This window comes from Neomonachus schauinslandi, chromosome 5 (genome assembly GCF_002201575.2).
Source record: "Neomonachus schauinslandi chromosome 5, ASM220157v2, whole genome shotgun sequence".
Taxonomy (NCBI): domain Eukaryota; kingdom Metazoa; phylum Chordata; class Mammalia; order Carnivora; family Phocidae; genus Neomonachus; species Neomonachus schauinslandi.
Genome location: NC_058407.1, coordinates 4,561,432 through 4,576,253, shown reverse-complemented (window position 1 = coordinate 4,576,253; position 14,822 = coordinate 4,561,432). Strand labels below are relative to the sequence as shown.

Here is a 14,822-nt window from a genome sequence, read left to right as displayed (position 1 = left end):
CCGTGAGCTGTAAACGTTTTCCTTGGTTTGCCATGTCTTTTGATTTTGTTTATGGTGCTTTTGGCCATGGAAAAATTTTTTAGGTTTATGTAAATGTACCCACATTTTATAGTTTTTGGATTTTTTGTCATATTGAAAAGGTCTTGCTATTTCTGACATTAAGGAAAAATTCCCCCATGCTTTCTCTCAGTATAATTACAACTTCCTTTCTTACATTTATACTTCAAATCCATCTGAAATGTATTCTGATATAAAGTATGAAGTTTAGATTCAGCCATATTCTGTTCCAGATGGTACCATTTTTTCCAACCTTCTGCACCCTGCGTTTTATTTTCTTGTTCAACGTAATTTTTGGAAAAAAATGATCTTTTCATGAATTATTAGCTAGTTAATGACCTTTTCTGGGTCTGTTTTTTGCTACACCATATTAAAAAGGCAAAGCATAAATAGATATTTCACATACTTTTTTGAGTAACAATCATCCAGTCTATGGAAAGGAAGCAAATAATTGTTTCTCTGGTTAAGGGGAAGGGATGGAATAATCACATGTATTCAAATAGATTCCAGATTTTAAAATTTTTTATGTAAAATTTAAAAATATTTAAAAATTGAGTTATCATAAAAATCTTGATGACCAAACTATAGCTAACGGAACTGCTGTAACTTATATTATGTATATATATGCATATATACTGTATGTAGTTTATATATAAAAGATCATTTTGTGATTTCACCTGCAGTATTTGAATTAAAAAAATTCTAAAACATGGTATCAAGTCTATAGAAAGATAAGTCCATGGAAAACCAAAAGCACAAATGAAGACATCAGATCATTTCTGTGAAAATGTGACATCTATCCAAATGTTTTACACATCCTAAAACAGAAAATTCTGTAAGTGGAATAATAACAATAGGAAGACTATAAAAGCCCCTAGAATATATTTAAGATAAAAATAAGACAAATGAAGCAGATTAAAATTTTGAAATAATGAAGAGAAAACAAGATACGGTCTAGAGGAGAAAGGCATTAGTTACTGTGAACAAGATGTAAGCCGTTTGTTGAATGAAGGAAAGAATAAAGTCTTATCTTCATGTGACTTCTTTAAATTGACCACACAAATCTTCAAAAGTCAGTTTTAAAAACATATTTTACAAAGGTACAAAAATCATTTATAGCCTAATTAGGTAGCAAAATAACCTTAGTAGCTCACTTATTATACCTCCTTAAATTTAATATGTAGAAATCAATGACAGTGATTACTAAAACAGTACTGAATTCTCATTAAGATTACTAATAAGTCATTCAGAGAAAGACATGTATCATATGATCTCACTGATATGAGGAATTCTTAATCTCAGAAAACAAACAGGGTTGCTGGAATGGTGGAGGGTGGGAGGGATGGGGGGCTGGGTGATAGACATTGGGGAGGGTATGTGCTATGGTGAGTGCTGTGAATTGTGCAAGACTGTTGAATCAGAGACCTGTACCTCTGAAACAAATAATACATTATATATTTAAAAAAAAGAAGAAGATAGTAGAAAGGGAAAAATGAAGGGGGGGAAATTGGAGGGGGAGACAAACCATGAGAGACTATGGACTCTGAGAAACAACCTGAGGGTTCTAGAGGGGAGGGTGGTGGGGGGGATGGGTTAGCCTGGTGATGGGTATTAAAGAGGGCACGTTCCGCATGAAGCACTGGGTGTTATACGCAAACAATGAATCATGGAACACTACATCAAAACTAATGATGTACTGTATGGTGACTAACATAATAAAAAAAAAGATTACTAATAGAAGTACTAAAATGTCTGAAATATTAATGTTAGATATGTTAATAAGTTTAATACTGAAAATCCCTACTTTTAATAAGAAAAGTCTGTTTTGCATTAATTTGCAACTGTGGACATTCCGGATCTAAGTAAAAAAGAAAAATGACCAAGTAAAAAAGAAAATGACCAGTACTCTTTGAGAGCTATTTGCTGGGCACTCAAATGGCACTGTGCACGTTATTACTGAATTTAACCCTCTAACCCTACAAAATAGGTGCTATTATTTCCCCAATTTTATTTTATTATTATTTTTAAAGATTTTACTTATTTATCTGACCGAGAGATAGAGAGCACAAGTAGGCAGAGTGGCAGGCAGAGGGAGAGGGAGAAGCAGGCTCCCCACTGAGCAGGGAGCCGGACTCAGGGATCGATCCCAGGACGCTGGGATCATGACCTGGGCCAAAGGCAGACACCTAACAACTGAGCCACCCAGACGCCCCTATTTCCCCAATTTTAGATGAGAAAATTAGAAATGTAGAGATTAGCCTTAGGTCATGTGATTAATTACTAAGTAGCATCACCAGTCTTACCTCATACCTTATGATCTTGGATACTAGGTTATACTTCACAAATGCAGTTTAAAAAAAAAAAAAAAGTCAGGTAATTTGAGGAATTTAACATTGCTTAACTAAATACAACTATTCGACTAAGTAAAACAGTATTTTTAAAATCAAAATCATTCCCTTGAGGTTAGGATTCAGTAACCTCATTTCAACTGTGCTGTTTTTATAACTTTAAATGTGTTAAAACCTTGAACATGTAAAAGGATAGTGTCTGCATTAAGCTAGGGAAGAACTAAAATAAATACCTAAAATCTTTCCCCCGGTATTCAGAAACACATGCATTATATTGTGAATGCCAGGAAAAATCAGATTCACCAAGAACATTTATTGCATATCAAGTAAAAAAAAATTAACTGGGGCGCCTGGGTGGCTCAGTTGGTTAGGCGACTGCCTTCGGTTCAGGTCATGATCCTGGAGTCCCGGATCGAGTCCCGCATCGGGCTCCCTGCTCGGCGAGGAGCCTGCTTCTCTCTCTGACCCTCCCCCCTCTCATGTACTCTCTCTCATTCTCGCTCTCTCAAATAAATAAATAAAATCTTTAAAAAAAAAAAAAATTAACTGCTTTAGACTATGATTACAACAAATCTAATTTCCAAAATATAATTTATGATAATGGGGAATACTATAGAAATTAATTCTTTGAAAACTCAACTGATATAACAATCACTAAAGCCATAACTGTCTTAGGTTCTACATTGGTTTTCCTTCTAAAAGAGAGCATATGAAAGTGTATATAGATATTTGTGTGTGTATAGTATGCTAGTCTTATAAATACTGCTTCAAGTTATCCCAAAGTATGATGTAAGCCTCTTACTTTCCGTCTCTCAGGTCCACCGAATGCAATATGCCTTGCTTCTTCCACAGTCTCACAGACAAGGCCATTTCCACACACAAACTGAATTACTTTCTTCAGCTGAGGAAACTGAGTCTTTATGACATCAATCACCATTTTACAGCCTTTAATCTCCCTTAATCTTTCATTGATTGGCTTGATCTAAAAGGTTAAAAAATACTTGGTATATTAGATACACTAAAATAAAAACCAAATAGTACATCCTCAAAAAGCATAAATAAGCGTAACAGCAAAAAAATTTAACAGTACGTACTTATATATAATAACATTTTGACAAGAAACTGATGAACTATATATCCCAACAGTGGCTCATGTAACATTTAAAGAAAATATACTTCAAGACATAATTTCCAGATTCAACTCTGCCACCGACCAGTTAGGACAAAGCAATGCACGAGCAATACTCTCAAAATTAGAAAGTCTAGTGGGAGATAATACCCATTTACGTATGTGTCAAAAGAGTGGCACTTCATGGAACTCAGAAAATCATTTTAGGCTTAAATGACCAGGAAAGCCTTCAGACCTTCTTTGACATGACTTCTAAGCTGAGTTTGTAAATAGAAAAAAAAAAAATGTGTCTGCAATGATTACTGAAGAACAGCAAGAATGACCTCATTTTTATGAGAAGAAACCAGTGAGAACTAATGACAAGCAGGACTGAGAGTTAAATGCAGGGCAGTCCAGTCTAGGGCACAAGCTCTAACCACTGCTGCTCAGGGTCTTGAAAGCTGGACCAAGTGGAGCATTTTCTTTAGTAGGCAATAAAAAAACCAGTAAAGGACACCAGCTATGATAAAGGCAAAGTTCCTGCTGCAGTAATTTATTCTGGATACTTTAAGGCCTCTCAATACATACCTTAAGGCCCAAAATTTAGTCTGTTCCACCACGGGCTGATATGTGTTTACTGCAATGTATGTAAATCTGTGATTGTGTATTTAACAGTTGAGACCCAGGGTTGGCATTTCATGGACACACCATATGTCTTAACTGTTCCTCCAGTTTGCTATAGAACAAAATAAATTGCTGGCTAGTAGGCAGGGTGGTATACTGCTAGAGTAACGTCCTCAAAATCAAGTAGAATTACGGCAAAACTAAATTAGGAAGAAATGATATTAAATCAAGAATTACTATTCTTGGGGCGCCTGGGTGGCTCAGTTGGTTAAGCGTCTACCTTCGGCTCAGGTCATGATCCCGGGGTCCTGGGATCGAGTCCCACATTGGGCTCCCTGCTCAGTGGGGAGCCTGCTTCTCCCTCTCCTCTGCCCCTGTCCCCCTTGCTCATGTTCTCTTGCTCTCTCTCCCTCAAATAAATAAAAATCTTTTAAGAAAAAAATAATTACTATTCTTTGCCTACCAATACATTAACACCCATTTGAATGACTAACTGGCATCCAAGCTATGATTTTTTTCAATCGCTACTATAGTTTTAGGCAATAAAGACATACTTTAAAAGACAAGATTTTATCACTAAGTGCTTATTTAATAAGCGTTACAAATTTCTTACATCAAGGTAATCTAGAGCAAGGAATGTCTCTGGTTCAGCTCTTTCTTCCTTCAGAAATCGAATACAATCTTTTGCTACCTTTTCAGAGGCTACGACAATGGCAACCATGTACCGGCCAAAAACTTTAGTAACAGCCAGCTGGTATTTCTTATGAATAGGATGACAGAGGTCAAGTAGTCTTCCAAACTTAACAGGTTTCCAAAAAAGAGAAAAACAAACACATTACTGAGGAACATATAATTCATTGTTTCTTATGTAACAAGGCACAATAGACCAAAAACTAATTTTATAAAATTATAAACCTATTTGAACAGAGTCTTATTCAAATGGACATAGGTTTCATCATGAAGTATCCATTTCGGTGTAGCACTTCATGTAAGAAAAGAGTAGTGTGGAGGGATTAGCCTTACCAAAGTATTAAAATATTTTACAAGGCTATGATAATAGTATTCATCCACTCTCTTAGTTATTAAATAAGAATTAATGAGGCACCTACTACATGCAGATACTCAGCTAGACAGTGTGTGAACATTATTGAACATAATAGACACTCTGACCTCACCAAGCTTTCAGTCTAGTAGGGAAGAAAGATATAAATAATAATTTCAAGCACGTACAAAATAGAGCAATAATACAATGATAAAGCACAAAATGCTCTGAGAGTTTGTAACAGGGACGAGGCTGACTTGAAAAGTCAGGGGAACCTTCCTATGAAGAAATGTTATCTGAGGTCTGAAGACTGGTCAAAAATTAGACTGAACATCAATACCTTTACTAGAAAATGTCAGAAGGTCAACCATCCTGTATCAATGCTCCCCAGAATACCTGAAGATTCAATTTTACATCTTTCTACTCTTTCTTCATTTGATAGGTTCTACTTCAGGAATACGAATTTCTTTATGATAGACCATCGTTGTCTTTAATATTTACTATCCTGCTCTTTGTTTTTTCCTTCTCTATTCACCTGTGATTAATTCAAATCTTTCTTCTAGGTCAGTAATTTGATTTTCATCTGTGTAACCCATTCTCCTTGCTACTTGCAATTTATTAGTTCAGTAATATTGTTTGTTCTTGATTTGTTTTCATAGCTCTACATTTTACTTTTTATTTTGTTTTAGCTCATATGTGAATCTGGTTTTATGAATTCAAGCTCTTATTAAATTGTCCATAGCACAAATTACTTATGGGGGATTTTGTTCTGTAACCTTCTCCCAGACTAGGCTCTTAGACTTCTAAGTGCTTTTTAAATTACTCTTTCTCTTTATTGTCATATGGACCTATAGCTAACATATTGATTCTTTTCACCTTGCTTATGTTTAAGGTGGGCAGCTCTGTTCAGACCTTGAAGTTGCTGTGGTGGATAACTGTTTTGATTGCCTCACCTAGAACTGAGACGGTAATTTCCTCTGAGCAACAGGTGATGGAATAAGTATTTTCTGATCTATTTCCTAGCATTTCAGGGCTTGGAGGACAGGAGCAAGTGAGAGCTGAATTGAGGCTGTGTGTATCTTTTGTTTGAATACCTGTTTCACTCTTTCTTCTGAGTTTTTCCTTACCAAGTTTCCTCTACCATGGGAGAGGAGGGAAAATCCCATTTTGGGGAAAGGGCTTTGAATTGGCCTTCACTTCCACTTAAGAACATCAGAGGTACATGTTCCTTGATTCACCAGTTTTTTAACCAAAGGAAGCAAATACATATGTGTTTGCTTCCTGCTAGATTAAGGAATACTTAATCTAGGTGAGAATTCTCAGAAAGTAATCAATTTGTTAGTTTTCCTTCTGCAGAATTAAGAACAAGAAATGTTATTATTTAATCTTTTTTTTTTTTAATCTATCACCATTTTCTAAAGTTCTGGCATTAGATGTAATAGCCATTTCCTTCTTTGGTTGTTAAACTCATTTTTAAAACTAGTTTTGCCATTTTCTTTGGTACTGGGGGGAAGGATTCTGTGACCCAGGCTTATTCCTTCATCACGATCTAGAAGTCAAGATCAGTTTCAAAACAGTTCAAGTGGCTAACAGTATCAAAAGTTAAAGCAGGCCCTCATAAACTAAGGACGGCAACTGGAGTTAATGACATGAGAGTCAGATGCCACAACCCTAATGCCAGAGGAAATAATTCTGTGAAGTTGACACCCCAAGCAATAGGTTAGATATTGCTGTATTTGAGCTGATAAAATACATTAGCAAAAGTGGATACACAATCAGCTTTACAGAATAAAAAATCATTGTTTCAAAAGTATGCCAATGATGTCTACTGAAAAAATATTTTTAAAAAATTGAAACCATGAAGAACATGCAGTTTGAGGCTATTTGCCTGGGGCGGGGGGGGGGGCAGACTATTTTATGGCACCCCTATCCTTTGGGGATACTGGTTGTAACTTGGACTTTCTGGGTGATACGTTCACATCAATGTTTCTCTCCAATAATTACTTATCTATAGACATTACTGGAAATTATTTAAATTATGTTGCAATTATTTACTATTATGTTTTGAATATAATAATCAAACACAAAACTAAAAGATTTCTGAAATAATTCTGCTTCCTAAAAATGGTAACATTTTTAATCCCAAATAAGAAAGCTTAGCCTTTTTGTTTCAATTAACTATTCATTTCTAATTACCACAGAATCTGGGTAAAGTCTTTTAAGGTGCTCCAGAACCTCTGCTCTCTTTTGCTGACGGTTCCCCTCATGGCTATCAATTCCGGCATTCTGCAATTCACTTTTAATAAGATTCAATTCTTCATTAACTTCAGACATTCGTGATTTTGTGTTTTCAATTTCACCCACTAGGGTTTCCTCTTGCTGTTTTTTCTCTTTCAAGCAATCCCTACATAATAATAACAAATTGCATAGCAAAAAAAACAACAAAATTTAATTACAAGATACATTCCATTGTGGTCTAGCATCTCAGGGGAACAGAATAGTGCTTATCAAATTTAAATGATGAAAAATACAATAAAATAAGCCTAGCACCAGACATGGTCAAAGAGATTTTGATCATTCTTGGTTGGTCCAGAAGATACATTTTTCTGAATACTGAGAAAGTAAGGATAGATCGCTATAACCAGAGCAGTCATTGTGGGCTTAGTGATAAGTAAACGCCAATGAAAAATAAAAGTTCTGGTGGTAGGATACTTAGGTCATATCAGCTTTCGTGTCTTAACTTTTACTATAAAATATCAATACCAAAATTTCACCACTTGAAAGTTTATATTTTCAAAACTTAAATATTGTATTTACTATGTGGTTAAGTATAATTTTTAATTATCTACAATGAAATGAAAAAAAAATGGAGGAGTGAGAACATTAGGATACAGTCAGTGGAAGCTTTCATTTCATGAATATCCCACAAACATACCAGACCCTTGAGACATGAGAAAGCCATAAGAACTGTACCCACATGCATGTTTTTGTATACTCCTCCAACTTCTCTATTCGTTTTTTATGATCTTCTATCTGTTCTTTTATTTGTTTTAGATTTTCCTAAAATAGGAAAAAAAGCCATAAAACCAGTATCAGCAACTCCAAACAAAATTATTTTTCACTATTCCTAGAAATTACTATAGAATTGTAAGGTGTTCTAAATTTGAAGCATATCAAATATAACCTTATGAAAACACTCATAAGAGTGTTTTCTCTCAAAAAATAAAATAAATAAATGGGCTCTGCTGAAGAAAATGTAAAAGGCCAGGGTCATCATCATACAGAGAAGTGTGTCAAGGCCTGGGTATTCTGCTCAATACATAATAGGGGATAATCAGACTGTCTTGGTACCAGGCATGCTGGATTTGAGATGCCAGTTGTCTGGGAAAAACCAAACACTGCCCAGCACCTAGTGACCTCAGGTGCTGTGGAAAGTTAAGCTCCTCCTGTCCCAGAAGGGAGTCACCAGTCCTGTGGGAAACTGAGTATGGGTACAGATTTCTCCATCTCTCTCCAACCTGACATGTTATTCTTCTTCTACTAACGTTTTTGTACTCAAAAGACAACTGCAACTCAACCACCACTTACTGACATCTAAATACAAGGTTCACAATGGACAGTTATAAATCCTGCCTTTAAGAAGCTTCCAGTCTAGTAGAATGGTACCAATTAACTGCTTTTTCTTCAATCTGATAAGAGCCCTTAGATATAGATTATATATATAGGTATAGATATAGAATAAACACAATGGGTGATTAGATGAGGAAGAAATTATATTCAGGTTTTTGGTGGGGAGAAAAAGCGGGCCAGAGAAGGCTTTGTGGTGTGGTGTGGTGTGGTCGCTACAGAATTTAACAGGTAAAGATGAGTAGGTTTTTCCAAAACTAGCATGGACAAAGGCAAAAATGTACAATGAGTATTTGCTGAAATCCGTGTATAATTTTATAATGTGACACTAACTATACAAGTGTTTTAAAGTAGTTACTGCTCTGGTACTACATCTGTTTTTGTCCCTTCACAAAATGTCCTCTCTTCCACTCGTGATTATCAAATAGTTCACCTTTCCTACTTGTTCGCATTTTCATCCACCAACTCACAAAACTAAAATGAGATGCAGTGCAGTGTAGGGGTTGAGACCTACTCTGGAGACAGAGTGTTTGGAACCAAATCCCAGCTCCTCCACTTACTAATTCAGTCAAGTTAACTATCTTGTGCCTTGATTTCCTTCATCTGTGAAATTCATTAGGTCGACAAATATTTATTGATTCTCTGCTCTAGATAAGGAACTATTCCAGACACTTGGGATGTATCAGTGAACAAAACAGACAAAGATCCCTGCTTTGTGGAGTTTACATTCTAAAGGGGGGAGGCAGACAAATATAATATGTAAATTAAATTGTGTGCTAGGATAAATGCTATTGGAGAAACAGAGCCAGGGCAAGGGGAGCTGAAGTGCAGCGGGGACTATAATTTTAAACAGGGCAGTCAGGGTCGGCCTCATTGAGAAGGCAACATTTGAACAGAGACTTGCAGGAAATGAGGGAGTTAAAAATGAAGAAATGTAGGGAAAGCATGTTCCAAGCAGAGGAATAACCTGTGCAAAGGCCCAAAGGCAGAAATATGTCTGATATGTTCCAGAGGCCAGGACAGCTAGATCACAGGGAATAAGAGGAGATCTGAAAGGTTAATTGGGGTGGGAGAGGTGAACAAATCAGGTAGGTCTACGCAGGGCACTCAAGAACCTTGACTTAAACTTTATGTATGATGGTGAGGCACTGGAGGACTTAAAAAAGAGCAAGTTTCATGATCTGACTTAGATATTAAAACCATTTCTTTGGTACAGTGCTGAGACTTGTTGTGGAGGAGATAAGAATGGAAACAGGGAAACCTAGCAGGCTACCACAGTGGTCTAAACAAACAAACAAAAATTTGGTGACTTGGAACTGCAGCAGTGGAGAGAAGTGATATGATTTTTGGTATACTTTGAGGGTGGAGCCAGCAGAATTTCCTAAAAGAGGCAAAAATGGACTCCAAGTTTTCTGGTCTGAGCAACCAGTCAGATTGAATTGTCATCACATAAAATGAGAAAGATCATGTGTGGGAAGCATTTGAATGTGAAGATCAGAAGGTCAGCTTGGGATTTAAGTTTGAGGTATCTATTCAACATCCAGATGCTGACAAAGCAGCTGGATGTATGAGGTTGTGAGCAAGAAATACAAATCTGGGAGTCATCAGCAGATGATATTTAAAGCTATGAGAATATAGATCACCAAGGCAGAGAATGTAGAAAAGAGGAAAAACCAGGATGAGAACATAATAATACTAATATCTACTTCATAAAATTATTTGAGGATTAAATAAATTGGGTTCATAGCAGGGCTATAAACATGGTATATACACGATCTGTACAAATAAACACTATATTATAGTATTATTGCTGTTATCTCTGGAAAATGTCAGACCTGTTTCCAGAGACATATTTCATTTTGACATCCCAGTCCTCAGCTTCTTCATCTCTACCCTAGAGCAAATACCTACTCTACAGTATTGTGAGACATATAGGAGCTAATGAATGCAAAGTGCCTAGCAAAGTAATCAATAAACATTTTTCCTCTAAATTCCAAATATCCACATATAAATCAAATGTATATATAATTCAGAACCATTTCCCTTTACAATTCTTATCAGAAATGGTCCTGTTTTCAGGATGGCCCACTGACTCCATAAAGTATCACAAGTTGTTATTACTGTTGAATGCCTCAGTAATAATTTTATAGGCCAATTCTCAGTCTTTGGAAAAGGAGGTCAGGAGGCATAGAGGGAAAGACCAACTACTTCACATATCATCACACTCCCTTTCGTCTTGTTCAACCTGCCCATCTCTATGAGGTAGACACATCTGTCCTCATCATACACATGAAGAAATCAAAGCTCAGAGAAGTTAAATACTTTAGTTATTTCTCAAGATTACACAGGTCAGTGACAGAACAAGACTGGCAGGAAACCAGGTCTGCCTTACTCAGGGTGGGGAACAGGATCATGCTGTCTTGCTGGTCACTTCCCGTGTAGAGCATCAAACTCTTCTTGGGCTGTGTCCTTAATGTTTCCATAGGACTCTGCATTCACCTCTATTATGATACTTGTTCGTTTTTTCCCTTTATCTATCCTCCTCCTCACCTTACTGGACTAAAATACATCTAAGAACAAAAGCTGTATGGTCTGCCCTTGCCCGTCACTGCACAGATGTGTAGAAAATGCTTACCAATTACATGAAAGAAAGCACTGTCTACTTCTACCTTAGACCATGATAAAAGAGCACCTGAATGGTACTAAGCAGCAAAACAGGGAATCCAGAATTTTTTAAAATTAACTGCTTATGTCTAGTGTAAATCAATTTATATACTGAAAACTGATATGAAAAGAGAATAAAATTTCATTGAAATAGTTTCCAGTCATGACTGCACAAACCAAGGTACCTGAACTTCTCCATGCCTCCTCTTTTCAAACGCCAGTCTTTCTTTGTCAGCCTTCTGTTCCCACTGCAACTTTTTCAGCTGTTGGGTCATTATAGCCACTTTCTTTCTCACTTGTTCCTTAAGTTCTTTGTAATGTTCCAGCTGTAGAAGGAGCATTTAAATATTACTAACTCACATAAGAAGCATGAGAGGAAGTTTTTAAGATACTATTTACTAGCAGATAATTAATCTTATCAAAAGTTTTATATAAATTAGATGACAGTTTGCCATCTTCTGCAGGTAAGATAATATGAACCCAAAATGAACCTCTTCTTCTTTAAAACTGCTTAGAAAGATAAATATTCTTCATCTCTACCCTAAAGCAAATACCTACTCTATAATATTGTGAGACATATAGGAGCTAAAATAAGGTATTCAAAACCAACTTTATAACGTCTCTGTAAGAAATTCTTAGAAGAGAAAGGAGATTAAAACTCACTAATAGTCCAAAAGCAAGAGGAGTTCAGATAAAATTACATCTTTTGTTTATATAGTCACAGTTATTTTAGTATATATATTGTGATGTAAGATTATCATAAAATTAATGAAAAATAAATGATAAAAAATTCAGTTGAGAGACTTTCAAAAACTCTGAATTACAAATTCTTGGGTACCTACTACTAATTTAGTATAATTAAACCTTACATACCAAATTGGATATTAAGTCACCACCACATTTAAACCACCTCAAATAATCAACTTCCCTCCTGCCAATTAAGCGGTCATGTTTCTTCAAAGCCACATATATCTGATTTTTAAGTTTTTATAATATTCATAAGGAAAAAATTATTACATTAAAAACATAAGAACATAATTACCTAATTTTTTTACAAAATGATACCAGGTAGTCTTGTTGAAGTATTTGCTATGACTTTAATTAACTCACAAATGTTATAATGCCATCTAATCTTATAAAGTAAAAATAGCCTAGTCTATAAAGATTAAGTTTAGACTCCGAATACAGACTGAAAATTTTCAACCCCCATAATTTAGATGAGGATTGTCTGAGGATAATCTCTCAAAATATCAGATAACATTCTTTAAATTGTTTCTAAGAAGCTGAAATTATAGAAATGAAAATTTTCTCATTTGTTGACTTGTTCACCTGACTGGCTTCTAGTTCAATGTCTCGCCCCTTGTATAAGATTTCTTCCTCAACCTGCTTTTCAAAACTTCTCCATGCACCATCTAAATCAACCAGCTCTGTCTCCAGGGCTTTTATGTCATCTTCCTGTTTAGAACACTGTTTCTCACTGTCCTTTATTGATTTCTTAGCCACGTCTAATTTCTTGAGGTGGTGAGAAGTGTTTTCTTTGGCTTTAATGTATTGAGGCCTTTTCTGATTTAAAAGTGCTTCAAGAGATCTAAAAAGAAAATAAAGTTTGCTTTAAAGTAAATTAAATCTATATTATATAAAGGAAGGAAGTTCTTTTGATCAAATCATACATTTAAAAATAAATTCTAAAAATTAACTTTCAGAGACTGTAAGCAGATCAGTGGTTTCCAGAGGAGGGGCTGGTGGTGGGGGTGGGGGGTTGGGGGACTGAAGAGGTGGAGCACAGGGGAATTATCTGAGTGGTAAGCTACTCTGTATGATACTATAATGGTGGACATACGACATCATGCATTTGTCAAAACCTATAGAACTTTATAGCACCAAGAGTGAAGCTTAATGTAATATGTGCAAATTAGAAAAGCTCACTTAGGAGGTCAAGGGATCCTAGATGGAATATAACCAAAGCATCTACTACATTACCAATGTATGAAACCACCTTACTGAAGGGGGTGGGGAGAAAAGTGCTAACCTAAATAACATTGAAAATGAGTCACGTCTATAAAACTAAAACAAAAGGAATTGTACATAAGCATTATACTCTAGTTGCTAAAGTTGATCCCCATGAGGATATGTGTTAACAATTCTGGTACTGTTATGTATGATTACTGGAATTGAAAATGAACAGCAAAGGGTAAGATTTCATCCTTTTTGATGGCTGAATAATATTCCATTGTGTATATATACCACATCATCTTTATCCATTCATCTGTTGATCGCCATCTGGGCTTCTTTCCATAGTTTGGCTATTATGGACATTGCTGCTATAAACATTGGGGTGCCGGTGCCCCTTCGGATCACTGCATTTGTATCCTTTGGGTAAATACCTAGTAGTGCAATTGCTGGGTCGTAGGGTAGCTCTATTTTTAACTAGATGAAACTGGAGGGTATTATGCTAAGCGAAATAAGTTGGTCAGACCAAGACAATTATCATATGGTTTCACTCATATGTGGAATTTAAGAAACAAAACAGAGGATCATAGGGGAAGGGAGGGAAAAATAAAGTAAGACAAAACCGGAGAGGGAGAAAAACCATAAGAGACTCTTAATCATAGGAAAGAAACTGAGGGTTGCTGTAGGGGAGGTGGGTGGGGGAAGGAGTAACTGGGTGATGGGCATTAAGGAGGGCATGTGATGTAATGAACACTGGGTGTTATATGTAATTGATGAATAACTGAACTTTACATCTGAAACTAATGATACACTATATGTTAATTAATTGAATTTAAATAAAATAAAATTTAAAAATAAAATAAAAAATAAAATGAACAGCAGAATGTGGAAGCCAGGTTTCTCGCTGTTGGAATGGAGGTTATAGGTAGGCAAGAGAAGGCCAACATCAACAGTGGTATCAGTTTCATATTATCATGTATTATACAGATAGTACATCATATAACAGATTATCTGTTGACATCCCTGATGTGATGAGAATGACATTTTATCCCATGGCCTTCCTCCTCAAAATCCATAAACCTTACCTTTTTATGAAAAAACTACCAGACAAATCCAAATTGAGAGACATTCTACCAAAAAACCTGACCAATACACCTCAAAATTATCAAGGTCACCAAAAACAAGGAACGGCTGAGAAACTGTCATAGCCAAGAGGAGCTTAAGGAGACACGATGACTAAATGTAATGTGGTATGCTTGATCGGAAACGGGACACTGGGGAAAAATCAGAAAACATGAGTAAAGTATGGACTTTAGTTAATAGTAGTGTCTCAACACTGGTTCATGAATTCTGACAAATGTATCATATTATTGTGAAAAGTAGGAGAAATTGAGTGTAGAGA

At 35.8% G+C, this 14,822-nt stretch overlaps 1 protein-coding gene across 2 annotated transcripts in view; it reads right to left on the bottom strand.

The window, feature by feature from the left end:
• SMC1B (structural maintenance of chromosomes 1B) overlaps nt 1-14,822 on the bottom strand; it is a 67,584-nt gene that overhangs the window by 38,071 nt on the left and 14,691 nt on the right. For both annotated transcript variants that reach the window (XM_021687808.2, XM_021687809.2), the window contains exons 6-11: nt 12,800-13,058; nt 11,656-11,796; nt 8,157-8,239; nt 7,376-7,583; nt 4,751-4,936; nt 3,208-3,387 (exon numbers count right to left, since the gene is read on the bottom strand). In XM_021687808.2, the coding sequence (XP_021543483.1) occupies nt 3,208-3,387; nt 4,751-4,936; nt 7,376-7,583; nt 8,157-8,239; nt 11,656-11,796; nt 12,800-13,058 (1,057 nt within the window). The remainder of the gene's footprint in view (nt 1-3,207; nt 3,388-4,750; nt 4,937-7,375; nt 7,584-8,156; nt 8,240-11,655; nt 11,797-12,799; nt 13,059-14,822) is intronic.